A 24,940-nucleotide genomic window follows, 5' to 3' on the forward strand; every position below is an offset into this window, starting at 1 on the left:
CCAAAAACGGAGCATTATCTCATCGACATCGTCCGGCAGAATTGCAATTCTGGGTGTTATCCTTTTCTCCATCCCAATTTGTTCATAACGGGAGGTGTACGGCTCTTTGTGGTAATTCGCGTCAGCGCATCATGCCACAAAAGTCGTGCTCACCCTTTTTTTTCCCACTCTGGTGTAAGACAGATATCATTCGGGACAGTGATTTGTTCTTAGCGCGTTATTGGCAAATGTTCTGGTTTTAGAGTGCAATAGTGGGAACCAGTAGGAAAGAGCAGGTTATATGCTTCAGGCTAAAGTACTCGCTCAGTATAACAATCATCCGCGTTGTTTTTTTTTCACCAAAATACTACTGGCGTAAAGAAGATAAATACGGAATTTTTAGTATAAACTACCCAAAAGATTCAAACGTCATCACCGCCTTTACGAGCTCGACATGCTTAAAACTATAGTGAAACACGTCGATTCATAATGAAATGTACGACGAAAATGAACACAAATAGGGGGGAAGCCAAATATGAACTGAAGTAATAAGCTACTTATAAGACAGTGAGAAACTGGCGTCGTTGGTAATGCCTGGCTGGTCAATGTTTCCCATTAATAAAGATAAGAAGTTGCTAAAATAGCTATCTGTTTCGAAAGGCGTTGCGTTTCGTATTAACAAGACGTTTTAAACGACCTTGACATAACGTTCAATTGCTTAACGTTAAGAAAACGCTTAAACGTTTCACATTAACGACACGTTTAAACGTTTCGCATTAAACAAAACGTTTAAACGTTTCATAAGGAAACGTTTTCCAGACTATACGTCAATCTAAACGGCGTGTGAAACGTGTAAACGAAAACGTTTTAAACGAAAACCGGAAAAAACTTGTTGGATCCCGAGCCTATAGTAACAATGCTGTTATTCACGAGCAAGTTGACATGCCGAAACATGTACAGGACGGAGCGGTAGATAAAGCAATTAAACATAGGGAGCAAAGACAAAACAAGACTCGCAACACACGGTCCCTTACTTCAATTAAATAATGACAGTTGAATAAAAGGTACCAGAAGTGCATTCGAACCTAAACCCTCTCAGTGCCCATCACTCATGCCACCAGTTAAGGTGTTCTAGGTACCGTCTGTTCAGCGTACCAAGCGAGCACGCACTATGCACAGAGAGAGTGCCTTATTTGCACACCTGATGTGAGACTACGAAAGAGCTGACAAGGTCCCGCACGGGCGCCGCTGTAAAAACATGTGCAGGCTATAAACAGAACAAGATATGCACACGAGGCATATATTACTAGAGGCTCAAACTCAAAAGCAGTCACGGGGCGCAATGGCAATTAACTACATCGTAAAGAACCAGGAAAAATGAATAAATGAAGTATAGCGATCATAGAACACCCACGTGCTTAGGAACACGAGCGCGGTGTGCTTGTATAGTCTTCCGGACGATTCGCAAAAAAAAAAAAAAAAAAACTAAATCAGATGCAATACTCCACTCAAAGTGCAAAAGCAAACAAGAAGGTAGAGAACAAAAATATTAAAAAAAACATGTGTTCAAGTAAAATACGTAGTCCTACTTCTGTGTCTGTCGTCAGGATCTCGAAATTTTTATTTACCCACTGTAGTGTTGCCCGTGCGTACACTTCTAACTTGAAGAATAAACTAGAACAAGTAGAGAGGGGCCGAAGGTAGTAGACTGGATTTGTTTTCGACATTGCATGATACGAGCTTTACTGCATTAATGCGGTACAAAAATAAATAACTCCAATGCCTCTTTAATTGTGTGTTCATTCTGTGCATGTGACCAACGTGAACATGCGTGTTTCAGACCATCTTCTGCAAGCTACAGCATCTGAGGAAAATGCCACACAGTATCCCCACGAGAGACAAATCCAAGTGGCTCATGGACGAACCGTCTGCAGCGGCCACTGGCCAGAGTAGTAGCCATTCTCGCTTTCACGCTCTAAAAAGAAAGAGTTAACCCGGAGAGGGTAAACCGGAAAAGGGTATTAAAGGATAACCCGGAAAGGGTTACACGAAATAAGACGCGATTCGCTAAATACTTTATAATTATTAACGTTTAAAAAATCACTTTCGTTCATGGCTCGCAAATTTTTCTTTCTCTGCGAGTGTAGAAAGCATTACCCGAGCAGTTAGCAGAAGAGGTATCCAATGCGAGTACGAAACACGACATCTCTGGCAGTTCATTCTGCCAACCGCAAAAGTTAACGTGAGATCTAGTGGCGAATCCGGGGGGGGGGGGGGGGGGTCGTCCAAAAAACATCAGTTGATACATTGGATCTCCCTCTCTCTCCTCCTCCCCTCCCCAGTACGCGCTCCGAGAAAGCAACCCCCCCTCCTCCCACCCCATACCGCTATCGCTGTAAAAGCTCGTGATCTCGGGACTCGAACCTAGACCTTCCTCACCTGCCGTCAGCGTCTTTTTCCAGGGTTGTTTGATTTGATGCAATCTGAATGTTGAAGGGTCGCGTTCTTTTTTTATTCCGTGCTAGAGCCGCGAAGCAACTGCCGCTATCAGTTGTGCACAGACGTGGAAACATGGACAGCAGGAAGAAGTGGGGGTGGGGGTGGGGGTGAGGCTCACGTGTTCTTGTGGTCGAAGTCCACAGCCTGCATAGGCAGTGTAGTGTACCGGTGTGGGTACAGCCCAGAGGTTTTGGTGGTGGTGGTAACAGCTTGCCGCTGTGAACCCCATAGTCCGTATTCACCAACTTACTTAAACTATTGGTTTAGTGACGTCGGGTTTAAATCAATCACGTGAGACTTTCGTTCGCCAATCCTGGATCACCACCCCATGCTCTACCACCTGCTGCTGTGAAGCCTATGGCGGCGCACATAGCGAGCTTCCTGCACAGCGCATGCGCATTTCACTAGAGTCTGCCAGAAGCGATGGTAGCCGGTAGGCCTTATCCCCGGTTCACGAAGAATTTTTCTTCAAATCTTGGGTAAGTTTCGATTAATATAGTTACTAGAAGCGCCCAGGAGACAGATTTGATCACAATGGGACGAATATTTGCCACAAATGTTCCATTTCGGTCATCCACCCAAGCTACTTAAACTGGTGGTTTAAGCCCCATGCATTTGAATGGGACGTATTTTAAACTAGTGGAGGGGCTAGTTTAACATCGGTCTAAGTATACGTTGCAACTACTGTGGACGAGTGTGTTGAAAAAACTATCGTAGATTGGTTGCGGTAGGTGATGTTGCACTAATTCGATGTTAACTGGTAAGAATTAAGCAGAATCGTTTTAAATGCACGGTTAGTAAACAAAAACGGCGTAACGCTTGACCGGGGGTACGAAATGCCGCTGTTGTTTTTAGAAGGCGCTATTCCGAACTTTTGCATGACAAACGTAAAAAGCACCGTCAAAGTGTGGTCAAAGAGAGTGACATCGACATGTGCCACCGGACAAAATCCATATACCAATCCAAGGGACCGAGAGAGCGTGCGGATGGCCGAACGTCAGTGTGCATCTTCAAAAACAAAGCATAAGTAGTGCTGGCGCTTATTATGAGCGTCATCTCCTGTGATACACACTGTAAGCGCCCCCGTCATTGTACAGTAAGAGCGATAACATACTAGATGGTTGTTGCGAGCCCCGATGGAGAAATTGAGGGGCGTTATCCACTGGCATGCTTATCAACCATCCCAGTATCTATCATCTCTTCGCAGCGTGTCTAATCTCCAGAGACATCTAACAGTGCAATAGGACTGATCATAAAGTGCATTAGCGTCTTGCGGCTGTTGTGTGGGTACTATCAAGGCATGGAGACATTGCATGTTGTTGCACTACACTGAACACGAAATCTGAGCAGATTTTACGTTCCCCGATTATGAAAATACCGGAGCAAAAGCTAAGGAGGTCCCCATTTCCCCTGGATTCACATGCAAACATAGGTGAAACTGAAATGTGTGTTTTACTTATTTCAACATGCCACAGCAGAACAGACCAATGAATATCTGTTATTCAGGTATCGTGTTGCCACTGCTACATTAGAAAACATTCAAAGGGACAGCTGCTTACTTCTATATTGATTTATCATTTGGTAACAGTAGATGTGCTTTTGTAGGGCTGCTTCTGCAAAAGACACTACACAGCAATGTGCTAAAGGAGCCTGCAAACCTTTTGGAAGTATCATTACTATTGCAGGTACATAACCATGACCAATCACTGACAGCTTTTCTGCATTGTATAAGCACATATATTCTGGAGATCCTCTCTTTAAAATTTCTGCTATGGACTCATTCATCACAACAACTTTGTATTCGTGAGTTTTTTGTTTATATTCAGACAATAAAGGCTATTACGTAGTTCCACAAGGATGACTTTTTTCATAGAAGCGTGCACTCTGGATATCCTGCTCAATTAGTTGTCAAGGTCACATGAGAACATAAGTGAGCAATGGTGCACAAGGAAAAAAAAAAATCCTTGCTACATTCCACATGCTGACTCCGCCAATATATCTGAGGTGTCGTACTGCAGTACGTTTGAATTGCACAGGAATAAAGGGCAATTGTGTACAGAAACAGCTCTCTTGCTCCCATTGAACTGCACTTAAAGTTGAAAATTAGATGAACTGCAATTACTGCATATAGCACCTTCCAGACGAATATAACAAAACATAGGCTACAGACTCATCAATAGATAGTATTGACAATTATAATAGGAGTCAGCTGGTTCATGCAAGATCAAAATGGAAATGTCGTTCCCCCATACTGCAGCATGAGCGCATGGATAAATTGTACATGGCCACATGACAGTTGTCAACTACTTAAAAGAAAGTTAGCTTGCGTTGACATGGGTACAGATTTGTCCAGCCAGTGCAGCCGTTTATATCCACACTGAGCACACGAGCACATGGAAGAACATGCACCCATGTTAACAGTAGCTATCGTTCTTTTACGTTACTGACAGCTGCCGTATGGCCGCATAGTTTATTTCTGTGCTCATGTGTTCAGTGTGGATATAGACGACAGTAGTAAAGCAGGGTAAACAAGCACCCATGTTACACTAGCTCTCCTCCTTTTACGTCGTTGATAGCTGTCATATGGCCACAGAGTTTATCCATGTGCTCATCTGTTCAGCGTGAATACAGCGCTAAACAAAAAATGGTGTCCCTTTTGTGTCTCCTGAAGCTCAAGGCTTTTCTTTCAAGCAAAAATGTATGCATGCTGTTCTGCATCATTTTGTGAGCAGGACTGTTAAAAATTACTCGACGCACTGCAGCTTTACACTGGTGTGATCTGTGCACTCTTTTTGTGTAGCCTCATATCCTGTACAGGTAAATCTTAAACGTGAACATGTTTGACACAGGTGTGCCTGGTTGGGTAGAAACTGAACAGGATCAACGTGGCTCCAACCAAAGTTAGCCCTGTTAGTTCGTCACCCCTGAAGAAGGAGCCGGTTCGGCTCTGAAACGTCGGGACCCCTCTTTCAAGCTAACTTTGGTTGGAGCCACGTTGATCCTGTTGAGGTAAATCTTAAGAATCGAAAAACACATCCCTATGGAATCATGCCACATGATTTATCATATACACCTGCATCCACATTGCAATCATGCTTCTATTCATCGCAAATGCCACAATACCTCTAATTGTAATAGGAAAATTTATTGACGGTAACAACATACAACACACCCGAAACACTACCCTCTAATTTGGCTGTGTTGTGCATGTCTTCAACGTGTTCTGAATAGCTGAGTTACAAAATAGTGAACCAAACCAATATCCTGCTAATATGCATATGTGTAGTACATCACTTTACCTTCAATTATGTTACAACTTGTTCTCTTTGCACCAGCTCAGGTGCATGCTAAGTGTCCACGGTTTTTGCTGTATGACATGTCCTGTACATTGGTACTCTCATTTCACACCAGCTCTCCTCTTCCTTGACTCGCACTCCACCCATAAATGTACAGCAGTGAGTGGAGAATAAACAGAATATGGGCATACTACGGTCACAAAGTTCTGGTGTAGCTAAGAATGTGTCATCAGCATCATGACAAATGATTCTAACATCTATGGATCTGTCATTGGAAACAGTGCCTGAATGCTGTTGCAATACAAGATACCACGTACATACATTTACTGTTGGAAAGCCTTCACATCATCACCAGAGAGAGAGGAGAATATGTGGCGTCTCGTGCACACTGCTTTCTTGCCTGTGACATATGATTGTATATGTGTCAAACCTGATTATTTATTTTGTTTCAGGTAAGCTGTTCTTCAATGCCATATGTGAAGAAAATAATTGCTATACAAATTTATTGCTATTCAAATATGTGACTGGCATTAGCTTAGGCACACCATGCCATGCCCCACAAAAAACATGTCTGTGTAAGAGCTAGCTTCACCATAGGTTCAGAAATCTTGTGGTTGTGTGTGTGGAATTTTTCATTTCTTTTTAATGGGAAATTCACACTACTACTGTTTCTTTTTAGAACTCCCCCCCCCTCCTCCCCACATTTTCTATGGCACTCTTAGGGGTGCTAAAGTTCAGTAAAGTGGACCGAAGTAGTTACATGCTCTTCTTGTGTGCCAACGTAATGCATATGGCCAGAATCTGTGAAACTGTTGCTTTGGGTGCTGGTATCTTGCAAACCATCTCCCATATGACATGTATTAATTACCAGAAGTTGCCAGAAGACTCTGCATGTCCACCACTCATTACTGAAGTTTGGTGGTTAGTCATGCAGAGGCATCTACATTATTTTACCATGAATTCAGCATTGTGTCCAATAAATCTGCTCCCAGGCTTTGTCCTTGATGATACAGTACACCATGCTCACTACATTAAACTGTTCAGTTGCATAGATTTGTGCTGACACAACTGGATCAATATGTCGGCTTCTGCAAAGTGACAACTACCAATGTGGATAAAAAAATAACTGAAATTGCAGAAGAAAGATATGCAGTCATGTAAATTTTAATAAAAGTAATACAGCACATTGTAGCTAAGATGCACATGATTTAAAGTTGCATCCTTTTCTTTGTATAAGCTTATTTGCATTGCGTCCAATTTTCCACTGCAGACTTCCCCTTACGGTATGATACAGATCAATATAGAAAGCGAGCAGACAATAATCAGTGCTGCTGTTTGCTGTAGCACTGAGATTTTATGCTAGAATGAGCATCTCTAAGTGTGCCTTGCTGTAGTATTCCACTGTGTTGTTTCTCAAGAAATAGCACAATTTCTCAGTACAAAGGTGCACAGTCAAACTGCATAACCACACGGTGCAGAAATGCAGCCTGTGCAATAATTTTTCATAGCTTTATCATCTGTGTAAACGAAAATTAGTCGAAGCAGGCCACAAATACGGATGATACAAACATGTAAGCCTCAAACGCCCAGTTGCTGAGTTGCTTGAATCATCGTCTGTATTTCAGGATGTCTGCAATCCAGTAAAGCATGGAAAACTGGGAATAGTCTGAGAACTATTGCATGACTGAAAAACTAGAAAAAATGTCAAGAAAGCGGTGAAGAGCTGCTGAAGTAAAAATTCCCTAAATAAGTTTACACAATTGTACAATGGCGATTATCTTTCTCATGGCATCACACCGGCCTCTTATGTCATTTCACAGTCGAAGTTGAGTGATTTGTGTAAGAGTGAAGTGATAACTGTAACTGCATCGCTATGCAAATTCTTTCGTAAATTTAAAAAAAGCCTGAATAAGGAGTGATTTCAAAGATCGTAGTGAATGATGCAGTCGTCGTCCTTCTGTCCACGTCTCTTTGCTGCGGAATGAATTCGTACCAACTACCCCGCCTTCATACGCTTGTTTAGTGCATGATGTAATGTTGGCAGCCGTATTATAACATGGCATGAGCTGTGGGGAGTTTTTAGGCATTGGTGGTGGTGATGGTTTGGCATGTAATGGTGCGATGATAATGCCAGTGTAATTGTTTACAATGCCAGTATGGAGTCGAGAGAGAAGTTTCTAAAGAATGAGCATGGAAAAATGGATAAGTCCCCAACCAGGTGTGTAAAAGTGTTTCCTGAATAATGTATGGCTTTGAACAAATAAGCTCAACACAATTATTGAACAAAATGGCAGCACAGGCTTGTTTGTGGCTGATGCTGCAGCTGTTGTTGTGTGTGTTTTCTTTGGTCCTTTCCTGTTTGCTCCATCCTTGAAACACCACTATTGAAACCGGTATAAGATATCCTTCTTTACGAGGTATTTGGTTCATTTTAACATCTGTATTTTGTGTACACGGTCTCAATAAACTACAAATTCTGAATGGCTCGGATGCAGTGTAATGGCATTAAAGTGTGACCGTTTATTTTAGCAATTATTATGTCTGTGATGTCAAGTGCATCATAGCAGATGACAAGTAAGGACAAATATATACATTAGGTATCTTCCCATTGTGTGAAATTTCATCAGAGCAAGAGACAGTCGCAACGTAATGATGTATCTTTGTTGGCTGAACAGAACAATCAATTTAGTGCTTAATGATTTGTACAATAATCTTATATGCTGATATGTAGAAATAAAGGAGGTCAGAGGCAAGCACAGCACCGCACTAACAGGGGGTCACGACACTGGCAACTTCCACGCTCACAAGCAGGGACGCCCTGGGTAACTGACGAAAACAGCGCTAAACAAACAAAGAAAAACACACACACACACACATGACGAGGACGTAAACAAGGCAGCACCATGAGTACGTTTTCCGCAGGAGTCACACTCCAAAGAAACACAGCCAGCAAAGAGATGCTCTAACGCGTTTCAGATTTGTGACACGTTGAAAATACCACGTCGAGTTATGCATATGGGAGTCAATTGCAGGATAAGGTCACCCTTGCATCAGTGTTCTTTCTGTTTACATAGCCCACAGTGACCAAGCACTTGTACACACGTTGCGAACATGATATCAGGCTCGAAAGCGTATGAAAGACTCTGCTGGAATGCCCCATCAATCGCGAGGCTATCTTGATCGTTGCAGTTCACCACACAGGCCGCACAACAGACGATAAAAAAGCGATGGTCGATGCGGATGACGTTATTATACGCATCCACAATCGAGGACCGAACACCGACAAAAGCACAACGATCACCTGCGCGAGGATACCTACTGCTGCCTTTCAAATAACATGGCAAACGCTCTCTTTTTAGCGAGCATATCAAGAGCTTGTCATTCCCAAAGTTCACAAATACAGAGGTAGGCATAACGCATAACCGACGATTACCGACACCCCGATCCGCAACCACCTGCAGCAGCGCCAGCGCCGCCTGAACTTTTCTTCCGTTAACATCATAATCAAAAAACAAACGGGAGCCTTCCTCTTCACAATCCTGTCGTCTGCTACGTTCTCCCTCCCCTCAACCATCTCGTGCCAATGTCAATAGTGCGCATGCGTTGTGGTCACCCTTTGGTCAACCGCTCTTCATAGCCGAAGAGATCACGTGATCGATTTAAACCCGACGTCACTAAACCAATGGTTCAAGTCGGCTGGTGAATACGGACTCATAGCTCTGACATCGTGGGCAGCTGAGATACGAACGAAGAGCGAACGGATGGACCAACGAAACGTGACCCACGTTGGATTGGAGCGGCTCTGCGACATGCAACGAGTGCATCATCACGAGTGACATGCATCGAGCCAGTGTAACTTGCTCCGGAATACAACGCCCAGCGCGATTCCCCAAACACATTTATGTGTTTCCCGTTTATGAACGACATAGGCTTCGGACAGTTCTCTTTAAGTCTCTGTCAGAAAAATAACGTATATGATATCTGATAATGGTGTGGAAGATTATACTGGCACTTCCGCAACCTTGCGTGTGTAAGCCAAAACGGGTATACCGGGACGCTGAAATGGCGGAGCGTTTCTGTATCACTGTATCACTAGTATCGCTGTATCACTAGTAAATTAAACAACTGAGCATAGATTTACACATAAGGTCAGTCCGCCAACACATCCGCGGCTGCATGCTGCATGTGCTGCAGGGCGGTGGGAATACGGATAATATCGACCTTGTGGGGATCCTTAACGTACACTGGAAACCTGGGCTACCCGGTGCTGGCAGCGATGCGTACCTCACTTGTGTATCTTCGTCAGTGTCTCCATCTCCATCTCCATCTCTTCTTAACAAAGCTGGTTTACTAACAAGGCTAATTTCCTGCCTTGATCACCATCGATTGTTGCCACCAGTAACGGGTGTCACAGCTCTGCGCAGTTCTTTGCGCTTCATGAGGCATATTGAGACATTGCGTGTTCTCCTTGCAAAAAGGACAAATTTGCGTCGGCCGGGAATCGAACCCGGGCCACCCGCGTGGCAGGCGAGTATTCTACCACTGAACCACCGACGCCACATACGTGCTCTTTGGAGGCGTATTTGGCAAACTATAACAGCGTCCCATTTAAAGAAAATATACGAATCACGTGGATGGCTCCCTCAAATATCTCTCTTCCGAATAGTGATATACTTGATGAGGCATACTGAGACATTGCGTGTTCTCCTTGCAAAAGGACAAATTTGCGCGCGTGGCAGGCGAGTATTCTACCACTGAACCACCGACTTTTTTTTTGACATTTTTATTATAATAAAATCACAGAAAACATGTCAACGTATACAGAACTTTTGTACACAACACTTTTTTTCCCCTTAAAACCTCGCTCCGTCTGTGCAGTTTTCTTATTCCTTTTCCTTGCAAGTGTTTCTTCTTCTGCAACCAAAAGTTTTCGGGGACAGCTGTTGTATGGTATCCGCTAGGTCCTTCCATCTCTTCTTCTCTCTTAGTCTCCTGGTGCCTATCAGTGAAAGCGTCCACATCAGTTTTATCTTCAGGAAATGGATGGGTGATCTGGGCTTTGCGTCACATTCGACCCGGGATGTTCGCGCTTTCCATAAAGCTTGAAGCCCTGTTACCACAGCAACGCTCTTCACTTCGGTGAATTCCTTGCGCTTGAAATTGAGAAACTTCAGGGCCTCGTATGGAAGTTCTTCCTCAATCTGCAGAGATGTACGCAGATCGCTCCAAAAGAGAAAAGCGTTCCTGCACTCATACACGACGTGACGCAAGGTTTCTGTTTCGCCACACATATCACATCTTCCTTCCCAGGGTACCAGGAACCCCTTGCCCTGGAGCCAATGTTTTGCAGGAAGTACCTCTATGTGAAACTTCACAAAGAAGTCCTTGGAGCTCGTTGGAATAGGCAGGTATTTTATCCGCTTTAGAACATCCCGCGGCGAGATTTCTGTGAAGTTTTGCCGGTATAGTGGAGGTGGGTACATCATGGCCACGGTGTCCCAATACAACTTCTTCTTTTTGACTGTTGCCAGGTATTCCCACGTAAGGATCTCTAAGAAAAACCTGATGCTGAGCTTCATTTCCCTGTAGAAAGTTAGGGTTGTCTTATCGAGCGCTGTAGTTTGCGTCGTCGTCACTATCCACTCCAACAGGTGACTTGTTCCCATTACTTGCATGGCAGCACGAATCTCGGGCCTTCTTTGATCCCTGAAGTACAGAAAGCGTTGGACTTTAATTTTTATTTCCAGATTTACAACGCCCAGTCCGCCTGCCTCCAGTGACCAGAAGATATTTGACCTGCGCATGCGCTCGAATTTCGACTGCCACAGGTACCTTGCACATAGCCTGTGGAATTGCTGCACTGTTCCCCCGTCTACAGGAATCGCCTGTGCACAATATAGGATGGCAGGATAGAGAGCAGTATTAATTATCACACTTCTATGTAGGATGGACAGCTGTCTTCCCATGAATGGCTGGAGCTTTCCCTGCAGCTGGTTTAGCTTCTGCTTCCATATCCCAGGGTGCCATACTTCTGGATCTAGTTTTACTCCTAGGTAAGTGTCCAGTTCTGTAGTCCATTCGATTCCCAAAAGGTTTTCTGGCTTCTTCGCCCATTCGCCCAACCAGCAGCCCTTGGTCTTGTCCAGGTTCAATGTTGCTCCCGACACTTCGCAGAAGTGACGGATGATCTCGAGCGCTCTCTCCACATGTGTCACCTCCGTGCAGATGATGGCTGCATCGTCGGCAAAAGCCAGAAGTTTTATTTCCTCCTGGGCTACTTTTGTACCCTGGATTGTCTCGTCTTCTATAATATGGCGGCATAATGGCTCCAGATACAGTGCAAAAAGCGTGGGAGATATGGGACACCCTTGCCGCACAGACCTCCTAACGTCGAACTTGGCTCCAACGTTACCGTTAATGAGTAGCTGGGACGTAATGCCTGCGTAGCATATCTGTAACCAGTTCTGCAGTTCCTCTCCGATATTAATCCACTTGAGAAGGTCGAACAAGAAACAATGGCTCACCGGTCGAATGCCTGTCTAAGATCTACTTGGACGACAGCGAGTTTATTTCCCGTCGCTCGAGCTTCTTCACATGCCGCCCTCATGATGTGTAAGTGGTCCCCGATGCTTCTCCCTTTGACACCGTATGCTTGAGCCTGCCCATGACTTTGCACAACAGCTGATCCAGACGTCTCGTGAGTACTTTAGCTAGTATTTTGTAGTCCGAGCAGAGAAGGCTGATCGGACGAAAATCCAGCACCGTTGGGGCGCCCTCTTTCGTCATTTTTTTCGGGATAAGCACTGTGTGGCTTGTCCGCAACGACGGAGGCATTAGACCCCGCCTTCTAATGTCTTCAAATACTTCTTCAAGAATGGGACATAGTTCGTCGATGAACTTTTTATAAAAGGCCGAGCCTATGCCGTCCGGTCCCGGCGCCTTGTGACACCGCAGCTTCTTTATCGCATGCCTTATTTCTTTTTGGGTTATCTTTCCACCGACCTTTTCCCTGTCTTCTTCTGTCAGCTTCGGGGTACCTTTAAAGATGCCCACGTTGTCCTTTCTATGTATTCCGCCCTGCTCTCCGAAGAAGTCTTTATAATGGTTGTGAAGAATATCGTGGACAATTTCCGATCCCTCGTGTTGCTCGCCGCCCGACATGATCTTCAAAATCTCGTTCTTTTTTGTTCTTTCTCTCTCACGTGATAGGAAGACTTTGGACGGAATCTCATCACGTTCAATGATCTGCAGGCGGCTGCGTATCTGCGCTCCCACATGTTGTCTACGCATACGGTCAGTCAGTTCTTTTTTTATTGCTTTAATGTCTTCCGTGAAGTGATCTGGGTTGGATTCTTCTTGCTTCACTAACCTGCACAAGCTTTTCATCAGAGCTGTCATTTCTTTCTTCCGTTCGAATGCTCTTCTTTCTGCGTATTCCACAGCGTAGGCACGAACTTCCTGCTTGAAGGATTCCCAAGCCGGTGCGCTCGCTCCCTCCCTCTTCAGAGCATCGATTAACCTCTTTATTTCCTCCACGAAGGCATCTTCTTCGAGGAGGCTCTCATTCATTTTCCAAGGTGTGTTCCGCTGCTGAGTGTGACGTTTGGCTTTCCTCATCAGTTCCGCAGTGACGAGGGCGTGATCACTAAAAGCCACAGGCACCACTTTGTACGTGATTTCTTCTAGATGAATTCCGCCAGAGATGTAAATCCTACCCAACCTGGCATGAGATTTTCCTTGCCAATGTGTGTACTTAGCTGTGGTATGCTCTTTTCCAGTGGTCACATCTACCAAATCATTTTCTTGTAGCAGTCGTTTTAACTCACTCACACTGCTATCAGACTTATGAGTTTTGTATGTGCCGTCTTCCCTGCGGCATATACAGTTGAAATCCCCAGCTAAAATGATGTGGCTATCCGTTGTGACGAAATGCCGAACGTTGGATTCAAAAAAAAGCTTCCTTTCCGAATCTTCATTCGGGGCATAGACACTGACGATCCTTATTATCTCGTTGTTCCAGATGACGTCCACGCACGCCACCCGTCCATTTTGCTCCAAATCACAATCGACAACGGTAATCTTCCTTCCTTTTCTTATCAATATCGCCGTTCCTGCACTGTTGTTTATCGCGGACGCGTGTTGTACAATAAGCCATGGCTTGAAAGACTCTACAAGTTCAAACTCGTGCTCCTGGGACGATATTTTCGTCTCTTGAATACAAACAATATCCAGATTTTCCTCGAAAATAATGTTTCTCAGCCGCGTTTTCCTTTCATTACGAATTAGGCTGTTGACGTTGATGGTGCCTATTTTTATGTTGCTTTCCATGACGCACAATATAAAAACGGAAGCTTACTTCTTTTCCTTAAGTAGTCTTTGCCTTCTTTCTTCGGGAGTTATTAATGGGGCCGGTGTGTACCTGGACCTCTTGAGGTTGGTTGCAACGTCCTTCCACTTGAACTCTGTCCTACCCTGGTCGGACGCTTTGCTGCCGTCGTTGAGAGTAACTTGTCCTGCTCCCATCGTGATCCATGGACCGTCCTTTATTTCATCATGCTCATGTGACTTGCCCCTTACCATGGTAAAATCTTCCTGCTCAACGCTCGCCTCACTTTGAGCGTCGGACACTGTACCCCCCAAAAGGTCCTCATTTGATGCATGTGCTCTAGCACTGTGTTGTTGGCTGTGATCAGGGTCCTCGTTTGAAGGGTCCGCTATACTTCGACGATCTGCGGAATCCATTTCTTTATCCGGCGTAACGTCTGCGTTGTCCTCAACCACAATTGTCTCTACGCCAGTCTGTCCAGCCAACGGCACGATGACTTCATCTTGCTTTGCTGGCGCTTCACAGTTGCGCTCCGGACGGGAGTCCGAACCGCTCAACATTTCATTGGACTCGGCCTTGGGAGTTTGCTTTTCTTCGGCTGTCCTCGCTTGAGCATTTTCTTCAACGTCCATGAGGTCTATTGCCGCTACATCTGCCGCAGGTGTTCTGGTCTTCGATGCATAGGTGCTGACACAGTCCTCCTCTGTGTGGCCGAAGCTCCTGCATGTTCTACACCATGGCGACCTACAAACCTTCCGCAGGTGGCCGATCCTCTTGCACCTGAGACATAATGGCGGCCTTCCGGGAATATCAATTAAGACCTGGCCTCCCATGATCCTCATGACATGTGGAATGCCCTCAACGGACACCCCGTCCCGCAGCACCATTTCTACCTTGCGCGTCGTGGTTTCAGCGCCTGCGAAAGCAGTGGATCTCCAGCGTTCTCATTCAATATTTCCAACTTTGCCGTATGTACTTAGCGCATTGATCACAGCAGCATCCGACACATGCATCGGCAGCCAGTGAATTGACAACTGGATTTCTTTTAGATTAGGATCCAGTATGATGCACTTTTTATTCTTCACAGCGATCTGTTTCATCCTTGCAAGTTTTTCCTTGGGCAGCCTTGAATGGAGCGTCAGCGCCCAGACATGATTATACAGATAGGCGCCAAATTGGGCCACATCTTCTTTGTCGATAACCGAAAAGACGCCTTCGGCAAAATCATCCGCCCGATATGGCCTCGCTGATGGGTCCGCGTGCAGAAAAAGAGTGTTGAAAGACACGTTACCTGTGGGCAGTGTGGGCAGAAGCAGTCTGTAATTCTCCGATGACGGATTTGCCAAAGAGTATGCTGTAGAATCCCGGCTAGTGTTAGCCGTGTTAGGGTTAGCTGCTCCTGCGGAGCTCATGATTTCCACAACCTTTCGCTACCGCTGCCGGAAGTAGAATGACCCTGAACCACCGACGCCACATGGGTGTACCTTGGAGGTATATTTGGCCAAATTTAAGAGCCTCCCCTAACACAAAAAGCTAAGAATTACGAGCTCACACTCTACAGTTGTGTATTTCCCTTACAAGAGGACAAATTTGCTTCGGCCGGGAATCGAACCCGGACCACCCGCGTGGCAGGCGAGTATTCTACCACTGAACCACCGACGCCACATACGTGCTCTTTGGAGGCGTATTTGGCTAACTATAACAGCGTCCCATTTAAAGAAAATCTACGAATCACGTGGATGGCTCCCTCGAACATCTCTCTTCCGAATAGTGATATACTTGATGAGGCATACTGAGACATTGCGTGTTTTCCTTGCAAATGGACAAATTTGCGTCGGCCGGGAATCGAACCCGGGCCACCCGCGTGGCAGGCGAGTATTCTACCACTTTTTTTTTTATTAAAATCTTACATCGAAAAGTCTATACATATAAAACACTTCAACATGACTGCCTTGTCATGCGACTCTCATGTTGCTCTGTACCGCCTCCGTATGACGCAGCCAAACGTTTTTGGGTCGATGTTCTCAATTACTGTGGCTAACCTCTTCCATTCGGGCTCTTCCCTCAACCTGTTCTGTCCAACCAGGGATAACGTCCACATCAATTTCGATTTCAGGTATGCCACCGGCGATAGTGCTCGCACGTCGCACTCTACGCGCGCAGTTCGGCTTTTCCATAGAGCATGCAATCCCTCTGCGGCAACCACACTGACGAGTTCAGGGAACCTGGCCCGTGGGAAAAAGAGGAACTTGAGTTCCTCGTATGAGAAGTCGATCGACAACTCCAGCGCTGCACGAAGGTCGCTCCAAAACAGCACGGCTGACCTGCAATCGAACAGTGCATGCCGGAGAGTCTCTTCTTGGCCGCACACATGGCACATACCAGCTCGTGGCACGTCGAAGCCTTTGCCTAAGAGCCATTGCTGCACCGGAACCACTTCGACATGAAAGCGTACAAAGAAGTCCTTTGTGCTGGTCGGAATGGGGAGTCTTCGCACGCGTCTTAACACATCCTGCCCATGCTCTCCGGGTGTTTCATTGTAGCTGCGGCGATAAAGGGGAGGAGGGAAGGAGCTGGATACCGTATCCCAGTACAACTTCTTCTTCTTCACCTTGGACAGGTAGTCCCAGGAAAACTTCTCGCAGAAAAAGGTGATGCTTTTCTGAATCTCCCTGTAGAAGCCAAGCACCCTGGTGTTGGGCACGCCGCCTTTCGTGCTGACGATCCACTGCAGAAGATGGTGGGTTCCTAGGGTCTGAATAGCAGTTCGAAGCTGGGGTCTCGCTTCGTCTCGGAAATATATAAAGTGTAACACTTTTATTTTGATCTCAAGGTTGACGACACCGAGCCCTCCCGCTTGTAATGGCCAGAAGATGTTGGTTCGCCGCATTCTTTCGAATTTGGACTGCCACAGGAATACGGCACATGTCCTTTCAAAGCGATGTACTGTCGCTGCGTCAATGGGCGTAGCCTGGGCCGGGTACAAGATTACTGGGAAGAGCACCGTGTTGCATACGTAGCTCCGGCTTATCAGTGACAGTTTTCTGCCTTGGTACGGTTTGAGCTTCGCCTGAAGTGCGTTGATTTTTGGCTCCCATTTTGCAGTGTCGGCAGTTTCCCAGTCTAGGCTTACTCCCAGGTACCTTCCAACTTCTGAGGACCACTGTGTCTCGAGATATTGCGTAGGCTTCTCTTCCCAGTCTCCTATCCACGCTCCTTTCGATTTGTTAATGTTGAGGCGGGCTCCAGACGCATCACAGAAAGCTTCCACAATCGCAGGGGCGACCTTCACTTGTTCCTTACTTGAACAGATTACCGTGACGTCGTCCGCATACGCTACAAGTTTAACCCCTTGATGAGGCGCCCTCAGCCCACTTATTAGGACGTTGTCAATTATCGCACGGCACAGCGGCTCCAGGTAGAGTGCGAACAAAATTGGCGACAGGGGACATCCTTGCCGCACTGACCTCGAAACTGAGAAGCGTGGACTCAGACAGCCGTTAACCCCGAGCTGCGCCGAGATTTCCTTGTAACAGATTTGATCACATTCTACCATGTCCTCCCCGACTTCGATCCATCGCAGAAGGTCGAAAAGGAAGCCGTGGGATACCCTGTCGAAGGCCCGGTTCAGATCCGCTTGAAATCCGCTAGTGGAGGGCCAACTGTTTTTGCCACCTCGCATACTGTCCTTATCAGGTGAATATTACTTGAGATTTTCCTCCCTTTGATTCCATAGGTCTGATGGGTGCCAATGATTTTCCAGAGCACGCTGTCCAGTCGTCGTGCTAGTATCTTTGCAAGTATTTTATAATCACTGCAGAGGAGGCTTATTGGGCGGAAATCAGACACGGTTGGGACTCCCTTCTGCTTCATCTTCTTCGGAATGAGAACTGTGTTGCATTTCCTCATTGTCGGAGTCATCAGTCCACGATTTCTAATATCCTCAAAAACCACTTCTAGAACGGGAGACAAATCGTCCACAAAGGTTTTGTAGAAAGCTGAACCGAGGCCGTCGGGTCCAGGTGCCTTGTTCCTGGATAGCTTCTTGATTGCCGCAAGAATTTCTTGCTGAGTGATTCTTACACGGCCTTGTTGCCTGTCTTCGGGGTTCACCTTTGGCACTCCTTCGCAAATATCCGCGCATTTCACACGTGTGTTTTCTTCCGCGCTGAAATGTGTTTCGTAGTGCTTGTAAAGCTCTTCCTCTACAGCCTCCGTCCCCTCCATGTCGGTGGCGTCACTTCGTATCTTTGTTATGAATTTCTGTTCCTTTCTTTCTCTTTCCCGCACCAGGAAAACTTTCACCATGGTCTCGACTCTCTCAATGGCTTCTACCCTGCTGCGCACTTGTGCGCCACGGTACCTCTCTCGCATATTTTCCAGTATCTTCTTCTTTATTCCTTTTATGTCTTGTGTGAAACAGCCGGGCGTTTTCTCCTCTGCCATAATTATGGTATTCAAGCTTCCCATTAGCACCTTCATCTCTTTCTTTTTTTCCGCTGCCATTTTCAGCCCGTACTCGATTGCACTGGCTCGTACTTCCTCTTTGAAACGTTCCCACGCTGGGGCGTCTATTCCTTCCTTATTAAGCTCCGCAAGCATCTTTTTTATCAGTGACACGAAGGCTTCGTCGTTCAAAAAGCTCTCCTTCATCTTCCATGGGACCACCCCTCTTTGCTTCTGTGGCACCTTCGACGCCTTAAACTGCGCAATGACAAGTGCGTGATCAGTGAAAGCCACAGGCTTAACTTGGTATTCTGCTCTGCTAGGGCTCAACTCCCCCGAAACATAAATCCGATCTAATCTGGCATGTGACGTGCCCTGCCAGTGCGTAAACGTGACCGGCAAATCGTCGTTGCCGGTTGAAACATCTTCTAAGTCATTTCCCACCAGTATATGTTTTAGTGCTGTTACACTATTGTCTTTGCTTTGTTTCTTATATGTGCAATCACGTTGGTGTTCCACACAGTTAAAATCGCCGGCCACTATCACCTTGCTATCTGTACTCACGAAGTGCGCTAAGCTGCTTTCAAAAAACAATTTACGTTCTGAAGACTCGTTCGGGGCGTACACGCTTATCACCCTCACGATTTCGCCTTGCCATATCATATCAACACTGGCAATGCGGCCGTTTTGTTCCAAATCACAGTCAATAACTTTCATCTTGCTGCTCTTTCTTATCATGACGACAGTTCCTGCGCTTCTGTTCACCCCGGATGCGTGATACACGAAAAACCATTTGCTGAAAGCATTAACCAGTTCAATTTCATCTTCAACAGATGAAATCTTCGTTTCCTGTATGCAGATTACGTCAATGTGTTCATCAAGAAGTATAGTCAGGAGCCAATCTTTCCTTTCTCGTCGAAGTAAACTGTTTGCGTTCAATGTAGCGACTTTTAAGTGAATTCTTCTCATTGTGATGTATCAGTACAGCACTTACGATTTGTGATCTTTCTTGAGGCGCCGTCTTCGTTCTTCAGGTGTTATGAAAGGCGCTGGGGTATAACGGGACTTTCTATGACCTGGGCCAACTTCTTTCCATTTGCCTCCGTCAGAAATGTTTCCAATTCCATCGGTGGCAGCAGTAGGTGGCATCCCCAGTATATCTTCGGTGGTGCTCATCCTGGTTTTGTCGTTGTCTTCGTTGTCAACGTTCATTTCAGAAGCGCTGCTGGTGGTCGCCGTGGCTGGATCCACAGTATCGGCAGCTTCTGAAACGGAGTGGTGGTGCCCTTCTGCCTGTAGGTCCGTCGCTTCGTTGGCTTGAGGTTGTTTGGCCTGAGCTTCGTTGCTCCCTCCGGACCTCTCCTCCCCAGTCGCTCCTTGTTTCAATGCTTCCCCCTCAGCACCAGAGCTCAGCTGGGCCGGGGCTGTATCAACGCTTCCAGGCACTTCGCTCATCGCCTTTGACATCTCGGCCACGTCCATGAGTTCGTCAACCACTCTTTGTTCCATTCTGGCTTTGGTCCTAGACGCGTATGTGCTGATGCAATCTTCGGTTTCATGACCGAAGCTTCTGCACGACCGGCACCATGGGGACCTGCACAGTTTCCTGATGTGCCCCACTTTTTTACACCGCAGGCACAATGGTGGCCTTCCGGGTATGTCAACGAGCACTTGCCCGCCCAGGACGTTTATGATGTGCGGACTGCCGTCCACCGTTACTCCCGCATGGAGTTCTATGGTTACTTTCCGAGTCGTCGTCTCAACGCCTGCGAAAGCCGTTGCATTCCACTTCTCTCTTTGGACGTCTTTGACCTTTCCGAACGTACTCAGCACGTTTATCAGGGCAGGGTCAGGAACATGCATCGGCAACCAGTGCACCGATAATTCCACCTCCTTCTTATTGGGATCCAGAATGACGCATTTTTTCCCCTTCACCAGAAATTCTTTCTTTTTCACGAGTTTCTCTTTCGCTAGCCTCGTGTGCAGTGTCAAGGCCCATACGTGGTTGTACAAATAGGTTCCTAGCTGAGCCACATCTTCTTTTTCGATGACTGATAGCACTCCGTCCGCAAAATCGTCAGCCTTGTAAGGCCTGCCGGATGGGTCCGCATGCAGGAAAGTAGTATTGAAAACAGTACTACCTGTCGGCAACGTAGGCAAAAGAAGCCGGTAACTGTTTGTAGACCCACTCAAAGATTCAGTGACATTCTCCCGGCTAGGGTTAGCCGTATCGTTCGTTGCCCGCACGGAGCTCATTCCGCCCACAACCGTCTTCCAAGAATACCGGAAGTGAACTGGCGAGTATTCTACCACTGAACCACCGACGCCACATACGTGCACTTTGCAGGCGTATTTGGCAAACTATAACAGCGTCCCATTTAAAGAAAATATACGAATCACGTGGATGGCTCCCTCGAACATCTCTCTACCAAATAGTGATATACTTGATGAGGCATACTGAGACATTGCGTGTCTTCCTTGCAAAAGGACAAATTTGCGTCGGCCGGGAATCGAACCCGGGCCACCCGCGTGGCAGGCGAGTATTCTACCACTGAACCACCGACGCCACATACGTGCACTTTGCAGGCGTATTTGGCAAACTATAACAGCGTCCCATTTAAAGAAAATATACGAATCACGTGGATGGCTCCCTCGAACATCTCTCTACCAAATAGTGATATACTTGATGAGGCATACTGAGACATTGCGTGTCTTCCTTGCAAAAGGACAAATTTGCGTCGGCCGGGAATCGAACCCGGGCCACCCGCGTGGCAGGCGAGTATTCTACCACTGAACCACCGACGCCACATACGTGCACTTTGCAGGCGTATTTGGCAAACTATAACAGCGTCCCATTTAAAGAAAATATACGAATCACGTGGATGGCTCCCTCGAACATCTCTCTACCAAATAGTGATATACTTGATGAGGCATACTGAGACATTGCGTGTCTTCCTTGCAAAAGGACAAATTTGCGTCGGCCGGGAATCGAACCCGGGCCACCCGCGTGGCAGGCGAGTATTCTACCACTGAACCACCGACGCCACATACGTGCGCTTTGCAGGCGTATTTGGCAAACTATAACAGCGTCCCATTTAAAGAAAGTATACGAATCACGTGGATGGCTCCCTCGAACATCTCTCTTCCGAATAGTGATATACTTGATGAGGCATACTGAGACATTGCGTATCTTCCTTGCAAAAGGACAAATTTGCGTCGGCCGGGAATCGAACCCGGGCCACCCGCGTGCCAGGCGAGTATTCTACCACTGAACCACCGACGCCACATACGTGCGCTTTGCAGGCGTATTTGGCAAACTATAACAGCGTCCCATTTAAAGAAAGTATACGAATCACGTGGATGGCTCCCTCGAACATCTCTCTTCCGAATAGTGATATACTTGATGAGGCATACTGAGACATTGCGTATCTTCCTTGCAAAAGGACAAATTTGCGTCGGCCGGGAATCGAACCCGGGCCACCCGCGTGCCAGGCGAGTATTCTACCACTGAACCACCCACGCCACATACGTGCACTTTGCAGGCGTATTTGGCAAACTATAACAGCGTCCCATTTAAAGAAAGTATACGAATCACGTGGATGGCTCCCTCGAACATCTCTCTTCCGAATAGTGATATACTTGATGAGGCATACTGAGACATTGCGTATCTTCCTTGCAAAAGGACAAATTTGCGTCGGCCGGGAATCGAACCCGGGCCACCCGCGTGGCAGGCGAGTATTCTACCACTGAACCACCGACGCCACATACGTGCACTTTGCAGGCGTATTTGGCAAACTATAACAGCGTCCCATTTAAAGAAAATATACGAATCACGTGGATGGCTCCCTCGAACATCTCTCTACCAAATAGTGATATACTTGATGAGGCATACTGAGACATTGCGTGTCTTCCTTGCAAAAGGACAAATTTGCGTCGGCCGTGAATCGAACCCGGACCACCCGCGTGGCAGGCGAGTATTCTACCACTGAACCACCGACGCCACATACGTGCGCTTTGCAGGCGTATTTGGCAAACTATAACAGCGTCCCATTTAAAGAAAGTATACGAATCACGTGGATGGCTCCCTCGAACATCTCTCTTCCGAATAGTGATATACTTGATGAGGCATACTGAGACATTGCGTATCTTCCTTGCAAAAGGACAAATTTGCGTCGGCCGGGAATCGAACCCGGGCCACCCGCGTGCCAGGCGAGTATTCTACCACTGAACCACCCACGCCACATACGTGCACTTTGCAGGCGTATTTGGCAAACTATAACAGCGTCCCATTTAAAGAAAGTATACGAATCACGTGGATGGCTCCCTCGAACATCTCTCTTCCGAATAGTGATATACTTGATGAGGCATACTGAGACATTGCGTATCTTCCTTGCAAAAGGACAAATTCGCGTCGGCCGGGAATCGAACCCGGGCCACCCGCGTGGCAGGCGAGTATTCTACCACTGAACCACCGACGCCACATATGTGCACTTTGCAGGCGTATTTGGCAAACTATAACAGCGTCCCATTTAAAGAAAGTATACGAATCACGTGGATGGCTCCCTCGAACATCTCTCTTCCGAATAGTGATATACTTGATGAGGCATACTGAGACATTGCGTATCTTCCTTGCAAAAGGACAAATTTGCGTCGGCCGGGAATCGAACCCGGGCCACCCGCGTGGCAGGCGAGTATTCTACCACTGAACCACCGACGCCACATACGTGCACTTTGCAGGCGTATTTGGCAAACTATAACAGCGTCCCATTTAAAGAAAGTATACGAATCACGTGGATGGCTCCCTCGAACATCTCTCTTCCGAATAGTGATATACTTGATGAGGCATACTGAGACATTGCGTATCTTCCTTGCAAAAGGACAAATTTGCGTCGGCCGGGAATCGAACCCGGGCCACCCGCGTGGCAGGCGAGTATTCTACCACTGAACCACCGACGCCACATATGTGCACTTTGCAGGCGTATTTGGCAAACTATAACAGCGTCCCATTTAAAGAAAGTATACGAATCACGTGGATGGCTCCCTCGAACATCTCTCTTCCGAATAGTGATATACTTGATGAGGCATACTGAGACATTGCGTATCTTCCTTGCAAAAGGACAAATTTGCGTCGGCCGGGAATCGAACCCGGGCCACCCGCGTGGCAGGCGAGTATTCTACCACTGAACCACCGACGCCACATATGTGCACTTTGCAGGCGTATTTGGCAAACTATAACAGCGTCCCATTTAAAGAAAGTATACGAATCACGTGGATGGCTCCCTCGAACATCTCTCTTCCGAATAGTGATATACTTGATGAGGCATACTGAGACATTGCGTATCTTCCTTGCAAAAGGACAAACTTGCGTCGGCCGGGAATCGAACCCGGGCCACCCGCGTGGCAGGCGAGTATTCTACCACTGAACCACCGACGCCACATACGTGCACTTTGCAGGCGTATTTGGCAAACTATAACAGCGTCCCATTTAAAGAAAGTATACGAATCACGTGGATGGCTCCCTCGAACATCTCTCTTCCGGATAGTGATATACTTGATGAGGCATACTGAGACACTGCGTATCTTCCTTGCAAAAGGACAAATTTGCGTCGGCCGGGAATCGAACCCGAGCCACCCGCGTGGCAGGCGAGTATTCTACCACTGAACCACCGACGCCACATGCGTGCACTTTGCAGGCGTATTTGGCAAACTATAACAGCGTCCCATTTAAAGAAAATATACGAATCACGTGGATGGCTCCCTCGAACATCTCTCTTCCGAATAGTGATATACTTGATGAGGCATACTGAGACATTGCGTATCTTCCTTGCAAAAGGACAAATTTGCGTCGGCCGGGAATCGAACCCGGGCCACCCGCGTGGCAGGCGAGTATTCTACCGCTGAACCACCGACGCCACATACGCGCACTTTGCAGGCGTATTTGGCAAACTATAACAGCGTCCCATTTAAAGATAATATACGAATCACGTGGATGGCTCCCTCGAACATCTCTCTTCCGAATAGTGATATACTTGATGAGGCATACTGAGACATTGCGTGTTCTCCTTGCAAAAGGACAAATTTGCGTCGGGCGGGAATCGAACCCGGGCCACCCGCGTGGCAGGCGAGTATTCTACCACTGAACCACCGACGCCACTTTTTTTTTTGTTTTATTTTCATAAAATTTATAAAACACGACCTGTGTGTATTTCTGGTAAAAAGAACACATTGTGCTGTCGACTGTTGACGGTGGCTCTGCCGACCTGGTGCTTATTTTCTCTTTTTCCCCGGCATTACACTGTTCTTCATCCAACATCCGAATGTTTTTGGCTGGAGCTGCCTAATTATAGGCTGAAGTTCTTGCCATTTTCGTTCATCACGAAGCCTCTCCTTCCCT

General features: G+C 46.7%; 1 protein-coding gene and 18 non-coding genes across 19 annotated transcripts; all 19 read right to left on the reverse strand.

Moving 5' to 3' along the window:
* Positions 1–10,260: 10,260 nt before the first annotated feature.
* Positions 10,261–10,331, reverse strand: Trnag-gcc (transfer RNA glycine (anticodon GCC)). Its single transcript has one exon. It is a non-coding gene; the product is annotated as a tRNA-Gly (tRNA).
* Positions 10,332–10,657: 326 nt separating this feature from the next.
* Positions 10,658–12,381, reverse strand: LOC135394724 (uncharacterized). Its single transcript, XM_064625621.1, has 2 exons — positions 12,325–12,381; positions 10,658–12,265 (listed from the first exon to the last, which is right to left on the reverse strand). The coding sequence occupies exons 1-2, from the start codon at positions 12,379–12,381 to the stop codon at positions 10,658–10,660; spliced, it is 1,665 nt and encodes a 554-aa protein (XP_064481691.1).
* Positions 12,382–15,691: 3,310 nt separating this feature from the next.
* Trnag-gcc (transfer RNA glycine (anticodon GCC)) lies at positions 15,692–15,762 on the reverse strand. The gene has a single exon. It is a non-coding gene; the product is annotated as a tRNA-Gly (tRNA).
* Positions 15,763–21,041: 5,279 nt separating this feature from the next.
* Trnag-gcc (transfer RNA glycine (anticodon GCC)) lies at positions 21,042–21,112 on the reverse strand. The gene has a single exon. It is a non-coding gene; the product is annotated as a tRNA-Gly (tRNA).
* Positions 21,113–21,280: 168 nt separating this feature from the next.
* Trnag-gcc (transfer RNA glycine (anticodon GCC)) lies at positions 21,281–21,351 on the reverse strand. The gene has a single exon. It is a non-coding gene; the product is annotated as a tRNA-Gly (tRNA).
* Positions 21,352–21,519: 168 nt separating this feature from the next.
* Trnag-gcc (transfer RNA glycine (anticodon GCC)) lies at positions 21,520–21,590 on the reverse strand. The gene has a single exon. It is a non-coding gene; the product is annotated as a tRNA-Gly (tRNA).
* Positions 21,591–21,758: 168 nt separating this feature from the next.
* Positions 21,759–21,829, reverse strand: Trnaa-ggc (transfer RNA alanine (anticodon GGC)). The gene has a single exon. It is a non-coding gene; the product is annotated as a tRNA-Ala (tRNA).
* Positions 21,830–21,997: 168 nt separating this feature from the next.
* Trnaa-ggc (transfer RNA alanine (anticodon GGC)) lies at positions 21,998–22,068 on the reverse strand. The gene has a single exon. It is a non-coding gene; the product is annotated as a tRNA-Ala (tRNA).
* A 168-nt stretch (positions 22,069–22,236) lies between these two features.
* Positions 22,237–22,307, reverse strand: Trnag-gcc (transfer RNA glycine (anticodon GCC)). Its single transcript has one exon. It is a non-coding gene; the product is annotated as a tRNA-Gly (tRNA).
* Positions 22,308–22,475: 168 nt separating this feature from the next.
* On the reverse strand, positions 22,476–22,546 carry Trnag-gcc (transfer RNA glycine (anticodon GCC)). Its single transcript has one exon. It is a non-coding gene; the product is annotated as a tRNA-Gly (tRNA).
* Positions 22,547–22,714: 168 nt separating this feature from the next.
* Trnaa-ggc (transfer RNA alanine (anticodon GGC)) lies at positions 22,715–22,785 on the reverse strand. The gene has a single exon. It is a non-coding gene; the product is annotated as a tRNA-Ala (tRNA).
* A 168-nt stretch (positions 22,786–22,953) lies between these two features.
* Positions 22,954–23,024, reverse strand: Trnag-gcc (transfer RNA glycine (anticodon GCC)). Its single transcript has one exon. It is a non-coding gene; the product is annotated as a tRNA-Gly (tRNA).
* Positions 23,025–23,192: 168 nt separating this feature from the next.
* Trnag-gcc (transfer RNA glycine (anticodon GCC)) lies at positions 23,193–23,263 on the reverse strand. Its single transcript has one exon. It is a non-coding gene; the product is annotated as a tRNA-Gly (tRNA).
* A 168-nt stretch (positions 23,264–23,431) lies between these two features.
* Positions 23,432–23,502, reverse strand: Trnag-gcc (transfer RNA glycine (anticodon GCC)). The gene has a single exon. It is a non-coding gene; the product is annotated as a tRNA-Gly (tRNA).
* A 168-nt stretch (positions 23,503–23,670) lies between these two features.
* On the reverse strand, positions 23,671–23,741 carry Trnag-gcc (transfer RNA glycine (anticodon GCC)). Its single transcript has one exon. It is a non-coding gene; the product is annotated as a tRNA-Gly (tRNA).
* A 168-nt stretch (positions 23,742–23,909) lies between these two features.
* On the reverse strand, positions 23,910–23,980 carry Trnag-gcc (transfer RNA glycine (anticodon GCC)). Its single transcript has one exon. It is a non-coding gene; the product is annotated as a tRNA-Gly (tRNA).
* Positions 23,981–24,148: 168 nt separating this feature from the next.
* Positions 24,149–24,219, reverse strand: Trnag-gcc (transfer RNA glycine (anticodon GCC)). Its single transcript has one exon. It is a non-coding gene; the product is annotated as a tRNA-Gly (tRNA).
* A 168-nt stretch (positions 24,220–24,387) lies between these two features.
* On the reverse strand, positions 24,388–24,458 carry Trnag-gcc (transfer RNA glycine (anticodon GCC)). The gene has a single exon. It is a non-coding gene; the product is annotated as a tRNA-Gly (tRNA).
* Positions 24,459–24,626: 168 nt separating this feature from the next.
* On the reverse strand, positions 24,627–24,697 carry Trnag-gcc (transfer RNA glycine (anticodon GCC)). The gene has a single exon. It is a non-coding gene; the product is annotated as a tRNA-Gly (tRNA).
* Positions 24,698–24,940: the final 243 nt, after the last annotated feature.

The sequence above is a fragment of the Ornithodoros turicata genome, chromosome 1, assembly GCF_037126465.1.
Source record: "Ornithodoros turicata isolate Travis chromosome 1, ASM3712646v1, whole genome shotgun sequence".
In the NCBI taxonomy this organism is placed as follows: Eukaryota; Metazoa; Arthropoda; class Arachnida; order Ixodida; family Argasidae; genus Ornithodoros; species Ornithodoros turicata.